The 7588-nt window shown below is 44.1% G+C and overlaps 1 protein-coding gene across 1 annotated transcript; it reads left to right on the top strand.

Annotated features, from left to right (window-relative positions):
* Positions 1-284: 284 nt before the first annotated feature.
* LOC102281219 (5-hydroxytryptamine receptor 3C) lies at positions 285-7073 on the top strand. Its single transcript, XM_005909528.1, has 9 exons — positions 285-351; positions 1693-1859; positions 2304-2348; positions 3063-3172; positions 4978-5147; positions 5463-5623; positions 6136-6340; positions 6541-6756; positions 6871-7073. The coding sequence occupies exons 1-9, from the start codon at positions 285-287 to the stop codon at positions 7071-7073; spliced, it is 1344 nt and encodes a 447-aa protein (XP_005909590.1).
* The last annotated feature ends 515 nt before the right edge of the window (positions 7074-7588 follow it).

Here is a 7588-nt window from a genome sequence, read left to right as displayed (position 1 = left end):
TAACTCAAATATGAGACCACTTATCTAGACAAAGATGCTAAACAGATACTTCTCCCCTAGTCTTGGCCCAATTTTCTCTCTGCCTAGAGCTCAGAAGGCATACTTGGACAGGGGCAAAGCAGGACACTCTGCTGTGACCTCTCTGGCCACAGCCTCTCACTAGGGAGTGGTCAGCTGTCATGAGCAGCATTTAAAACCAGGAATCAAGGTGTGGTCTGGGCTCTTTTAAGTTCCAGGGTTTGGGGTTCCTGGCGAATCCCCAGAGAAGAATCCAGAAGAGGAGGATGGAAGGGTGGTGGTCCACTACAGGGGGATTCTTCCTCTGCCTCAGTGCCAGCCTTGTGCTTCAAGGTAAGATGAGACAAGAACAGGGAAAGAGGGGAATACTGTTCTGGGAAAATTCCAGAAACCCTCTCATTCCCCAGAACTAGAAAGCACCCAAAGGAGTTGGGTTAAACATTTCTTTTCTCTTTAATATTTATGGTTTGGTTTCCTTTGGGAAACAGATGAAAAACCTATTTCACTAATCAGAACACACAGCTCCCGTCTCATTTGCCTGCATAGGCATCTACTAAATCATCTGTTGTTCCATTTTACCGCCTCTCTGATTCCACTTCTTTATATTAATAATGTTCAACTTGTCCTTCTACCAGATTAGTAACTATGAACAGGGTAGTCTGGGTCCTTCTGACAATAACATAACTCCTTTCCCACCTCGCTTTGGCAGATGTGGTAGAGAGGTGATATGGAGGAAAAGGACAGTGTTTGCTTCCCCCCAGATATGTTTCTCCTTAGTTTGGAGATGTACCTCATGAGATAATTGGAATGGGGAGATGTAAAAGAGACGTGGGAAAGAAAAGGCTGGGCTTAGCTACAGGAATAACCACAGTTACCTGGGGTTGGGGTGCAGGGGAGGTGGGCAGAAGGACTTTAAGATTTCATCATATAGCTCCACCAGCCACATGGTGGATGATCAATGAGATCTTATCAAGATGGTGATGATGAAAATGCCACCCATAGATCTTAGAGGAAATCACTGAGTTTGAGAATGTCACAGGGTATAGGACATTGTAGGTAGTCAATAAATTCACATTGAATACCACATTCCTTAAGTTTCCACATGTTTGACATCACACAGATGTTTGTCTCTAAATTTTTCCTTTCAGGAAATGAGAAAACATGAAAGTGGGAAAGGAACATTGAGAAACAAAATTTTAGAGGAATTTTGTTCAGCATCTACAAGGAAGAATCATAATAGAGCTGGAGAGAAGAAAAGTATGGTCAGACAAAGGCCAAAACTTTAGGGTCACCACTATGGAAGGAAGAGGCCTCCCCAGAGAGGCAGTTTGCATAGGGATTTGGGTAGGCTTTATATGGGACTAAAAGCACAGGAAGAAAGGGCTGTGCTCTGACTCAGTTCACCACATCAACTTCCACCATTTGCCTACCACACCAGCCCATCCTCTTCAGCCCTGGCAGGAAGAACTTGGCCTCTGGGACTCTTGTCCCAAGAAGCGGCTGGGGGTGGGGGGGGCGGGGAGGAGGGGCACGGGGGGTGTGGTTCACATGACCACCCTATGTCCACATTTCTTTCTCTGCAGGGAGGCTCTCAGGTTCCAGCCCTGGCACTCCTCTCACTTAGGAAAACACAAAAGCCCTATTTCCATCTCACAGAGTCTCTATTCTCTACAGGGAGGGCAAACACTTTCACCATCAATTGCTCAGGCTTTGACCAGCAGGGGGTAGACCCCACTGTCTTCCAGTCTGTATTTAACAAGAAGGACTTCCGTCCAGTCACCAATTTTAGCATCCCTACTCGTATCAACATCTCTTTCACCCTGTCTGCCATCCTGGAAGTGGTAAGTTTTGACTGCTATATTTTTCTATAGGTTGCTAATAGAAAACAAGAACTCTACCTTGTCAGTCCAACATTATAGCTGTCCAGTGGTAAGCAATGAACTTCCTGAATGGATTTTGTACAAGTTAGATGTTCATCCTCTGGGGTTGAGAGACACGACAGGGAATGCTGCAGTGACATTTTGTCAGGGAACATTGTCCTTGAATCCTGCCCTTATAGGAATATTCCATTAAAAAAAAAAAAAAAAACACATATTCCCAATGGGCTCCCATGCTGTTTTTTCTCCTTACAGTTTCTGTGCAACCTTAATTTCTCTGAACTATCTTTCGAGACTTGTAATTGAAAAACTGAACATGGGGCCACTTAGGAAACAAAGGGAAGAGGTAGACTAGGACCTGATTCCATAGCTAATGATCCTGAATGGGGATTTTTTTTTTTTAAACAGGATGCACAACTTCAGCTGCTGACATCATTTCTGTGGTTAAAGTTGGTACGTAATCCCAGCTTTTTTCTCTCTTTCTCCTTGCCTGCTTTTCTGGCTTTTTTTGCAAAAGCACATTTGTTAAAACTGACAGCACCCAAGGAAATACAACCAGAATGGGGCCATTGCTGGTGACAAATAGCTTTCTGGGCTGCCAATCAACTTTGAAATTCAGATGGAAAAAACAGGAAGAAAAAGGGCAGTATAGTTGGAAACCCCTAAGTAAGCTTCAAGGCTCAAACGTATCCAGCACCCAGCTTAAGATTTCCTGTGAGCAGGAAGAGAAAAGCCAATAAGACTTTGTAAACTAGAAAAGAGGGACATTATCACCAGAGAGAGAAGAGGAATCAGAGTTTAAAAGGAAATGTGGCTAAAAAAAAATTAAAAAGCAACTGTTATAACAATGTGCACAGTAGGAGTCCAGGTAAATAAAAACGAATGCTGGAATATATATTTTTTCTAGAATGATGTATAAAAAACTGTTAATAATGGGACTGAGTTGAGGAGATGAACTGAGTCGGAGTGAATTAAGGAGGGAAAAAGTTATTTTGTATATTATATCTTTCTGGAGTTGTTGAAGTTTTATCATATGCCCATAGTACATACAATTAGGAAAAATACAGACATATGTATGTATATTTTAAGGGACTCAAGGGCACAAATGCTGATATAAACTAGCTTCAGGTCTGAGCCATAATCATCTCTCTGTGCCCTGTGTCCTAGAGCTGGAATCACCCATTTATCAGCTGGGACCCAGAAGAATGTGGTGATATCAAAAAACTCGCCATCACAGCTGAGAACCTGTGGCTCCCAGACATCTTCATCGTAGAATCGTGAGTATCAGGGCCGGGAAAACCTGGGGGAAGACTCTTCTGCAAGGAGCAGGCCAGGGCAGTGCAGGGCAAACCCATGCAGCGGGGCCACTGAAAACTTATTTCAGAGAGGAACACAGTCACAGCTCATCAACTTTTCCCCTAGAAATGAGAAAATGGTGGGCAGAAAAGACGGCGGATCATCAAGACAGTATGGTACTGGCACAAAGGCAGAAATATAGATCAATGGAACAAAATAGAAAGCCCAGAGAGAAATCCACACACCTATCGACACCTTATCTTTGACAAAGGAGGCAAAAATATACAATGGAAATAAGACAATCTCTTTAACAAGTGGTGCTGGGAAAACTGGTCAACCACTTGTAAAAGAATGAAACTAGAACACTTTCTAACACCATACACAAAAATAAACTCAAAATGGATTAAAGATCTAAATGTAAGACCAGAAACTATAAAACTCCTAGAGGAAAACATAAGCAAAACACTCTCCGACATAAATCACAGCAAGATCCTCTACGACCCACCTCCCAGAGTAATGGAAATAAAAGCAAAAATAAACAAATGGGACCTAATTAAACTTAAAAGCTTTTGCACAATGAAGGAAACTATAAGCAAAGTGAAAAGACAGCCTTCAGAATGGGAGAAAATAATAGCAAATGAAGCAACTGACAAAGAATTAATCTCAAAAATATACAAGCAACCCCTGTAGCTCAACTCCAGAAAAATAAACGACCCAATCAAAAAATGGGCCAAAGAACTAAACAGATATTTCTCCAAAGAAGACATACAAATGGCTAACAAACACATGAAAAGAGGCTCAACATCACTCATTATCAGAGAAATGCAAATCAAAACCACAATGAGGTACCATTTCACACCAGTCAGAATGGCTGCTATCAAAAAGTCTACAAGAAATAAATGCTGGTGAGGATGTGGAGAAAAGGGAACCCTCTTACACTGTTGGTGGGAATGCAAACTAGTACAGCCACTATGGAGAACAGTGTGGAGATTCCTTAAAAAACTGGAAATAGAACTGCCATATGACCCAGCAACCCCATTGCTGGGCATACACACTGAGGAAACCAGAATTGAAAGAGATACATGTACCCCCATGTTCATCGCAGCACTGTTTATAATAGCCAGGACATGGAAGCAACCTAGATGTCCATCAGCAGACGAATGGATAAGAAAGCTGGTGGTACATATACACAATGGAATATTACTCAGCTGTTAAAAAGAATACATTTGAATCAGTTCTAAGGAAGTGGATGAAACTGGAGCCTATTATACAGAGTGAAGTAAGCCAGAAAGAAAAACACCAATACAGTATACTAACGCATATATATGGAATTTAGAAAAATGGTAATGATAACCCTATATGTGAGACAGTAAAAGAGACACAGATGTATAGAACAGTCTTTTGGACTCTGGGAGAAGGTGAGGGTGGGATCATTTGGAAGAATAGCATTGAAACATGTATATTATCATATGTGAAATGAATTGCCAGTCCAGGTTCGATGCATGAGACAGGGTGCTCAGGGCCGGAGCACTGGGATGACCCAGAGGGATGGGATGGGGAGGGAGGTGGGAGGGGGGCTCAGGATGGGGAACATATGTATACTCATGGTGGATTCATGTCAATGTATGGCAAAAAAAAAAAAAAACCACTAAAATACTGTAAAGTAATTAGCCTCCAATTTAAATAAATAAATTAAAAAAAAAAGATGGCAGAGCAGCAGCATTGGGAAACCTTGCCTTAAGAGCAAAACTTAAAACAGATGCCTGCCCCCACTTTTGCCACTTAGCATGGATGTGGATCAGACCCCAGATGGCCTCTCTGCATATGTGTCTAATGATGGTCATGTTGTGTATAACAAACCGATGAGGGTGACCAGCATCTGTAACCTGGACATCTTCTACTTCCCATTTGACCAGCAGAACTGCACCCTCACCTTTAGCTCTTTCCTCTATACAGGTGAGTTGCACTGAATAAAATGAGATCAACCAGTGGGGCAACAAAAAAACACTCAGGAGCCAAGTCATTTTTTTTATGTATAAAAGGGGATAGTGGAATATTTTCTAGTTGCGGGTATGTAGATGGTGGGGAGAAGTTGAATTTTAGAGACTTCCTGAAAAATCCCAAAACTGAAAGGAGGCAACTGGGCAGCAAGGAAGTCACACTACAGGACTAGCTGAAAAAGTAACTAAAACAGTCATCGAATCATCTCTGCAATCCCAGCATAGAGCAGGTGCTGAGCAGATGTGAACTGAGTGTTTGTCTCCCCGGCAGAGGAAAGAATGTTGCTGGGCATGGACAAGGAAGTGTGGGAGATAATGGATGACTCACGTGACCGTGGCCGCACACAAGGAGAGTGGGAGCTCCTGGGCATCAACAAGGCCACCCCGAAGATGTCTGTGGGCACCAGTCTTTTTGACCAGATCATGTTCTATGTAAGGCCAGAGATTCCAGCATGACTCTCCATCCCCCATAGCTTCCTCATCAGACCCTTCTAAGTCTCAGAGCCTTTCACCATTTGCCCTAAGACCAAAAAGTCCCTAGGCACCATAACTCTCACAGCCTTTCTCTCTCCCAAGTCCCCAAAGCAACCCCCATCTCTGAACCTATCATCCCTGGCCTAGGTTTTCTTCAGTGGGTATGGGGGAGTCCTATTTGTCACACAAAAGCTGCTCCTCCCAAAAAGAGCTATTGTTGGAGTGAGAACATCAAGAAAGGAAGGAGTGGGACTTCCGGGTGATCCAGTGGTTGGAACTCTGCACTTCCAATGCAGGGGGTGCAGGTTTGATCCCTGGTCATGGAACTAAGATCCAATAGGCTGTATGGTATAGACCAAAAAAAAGAAAAGAAAGAAAGGAAGGGACTGGACTCATCCCTTGGTTTCTAACTTCAGTTAGAACATACAGTTCTAACTTCACCTGGTTCTCTGCTCTCCCCTCCCCACCAGGTGGCCATCAGGCGCAGGCCCACCCTCTACGTTATAAACCTCCTGGTGCCCAGTAGCTTTCTAGTCGCCATTGACGCCCTCAGCTTCTACCTGCCGGCAGAAAACGAGAACCGTGCCCCATTCAAGATGACACTCCTGTTGGGCTACAACGTCTTCCTGCTCAATATCAGTGACTTACTTCCTGCCACTGGCACCTCCCTCTTTAGTATGTCCCCTACCTCACAGTTGGGAAATGAAAAATGAAAAACAACATAGGCAGGGTAGGCGAGTGAACTGGCTAGATCTGCTGAGGCAGTTAAGGTGCAGTCATCTTTAAAAAGCCTTGAGGTGTGAGACAGAAGAAAGGGGGGCTTGGTGGTCCTTCTGGCCCTGACTCACCTGAGTGTGCTCCTTCCTGCCACCCAGGTGTCTACTTTGCCCTGTGTCTGTCCCTGATGGTGCTCAGCCTCCTGGAGACCATCTTTATCACCTACCTGCTGCACCTGGCCACCACCCAGCCCCCACCCATGCCTCGCTGGCTCCACTCCCTGCTTCTACGCCACGCCAGTCCAAGGACATGTTGCCCTGCTGTGCCCCAGAAAGAAAATACAAGCCTGGGCCTCATATCCACCCACCTGTCTGGTAAGAGAAGTCTACACTGCTCACCCTGTCTACACTGGCCCAACTTCCCAGTCTCCCATTTCTCTAATCCTGTCTCCCTCCCATTTCATGGCTATATCTCTGTCCTCCCCATAGGACTGAAGGAGCCAGGAAAACTGGGAGGGAAGGAGTTGGGACCCAAAGAGGCAGAACTGAATGGGGGCACAGGATTGACAAGAGCCCAGCTCGCTGACCTGTGGGTGCAATTCGGCCACATGATGGACAACCTGCTCTTCCGCATCTACCTGCTCTTCTTGGCCACCTCTGTCACCACGATCCTTGTCCTCTGGAACACCTAGGAGCAGAGTTCTAATGGTGCAAGAACACCCAGTGTTTAGGTTTCCTTGGCTTCCACTAACCATCCCAGACACTGTTCCTTTGCTCCAGTCCACACACAACAGTCCCAAAAATGTGCCCATGATCCCTGCTCCAACCCTCCCTGGGCTTAAACAGAACCACTGTCGATGCTCTCAGAAATGGCATTATATTTCCAAAACACAACTCAGAATATACATGTTTATGCTAGAAATATAATTTTTACTGGAAAAGAAAGGCTTTATAGTAAAGACTACAAATATTTACCAAAAAGTCATTCATGTTGCTGGAGTAGAGGTCAGGGATTAAACCTCTTTTTAAAAATAGGCTAAAATGCTTATTTATTATTTTAACAAATATTTATTGAGCATCTACTATCTGCGAGGTACTATTCTGAATTCTGAAGATACAGAAGTGAACCAGGCTGGCAAAAATCTCTATCCACAGGGAGCTTACATTGCGGGTGGGTGGAAACTGACAGTAAAGAAGAGAAGTGAAA

This window comes from Bos mutus, chromosome 1 (assembly GCF_027580195.1).
Source record: "Bos mutus isolate GX-2022 chromosome 1, NWIPB_WYAK_1.1, whole genome shotgun sequence".
Lineage (NCBI taxonomy): Eukaryota > Metazoa > Chordata > Mammalia > Artiodactyla > Bovidae > Bos > Bos mutus.
The sequence above is the reverse complement of the archived record's forward strand: the minus strand, read 5'-3'. Positions and strand labels throughout refer to the sequence as shown.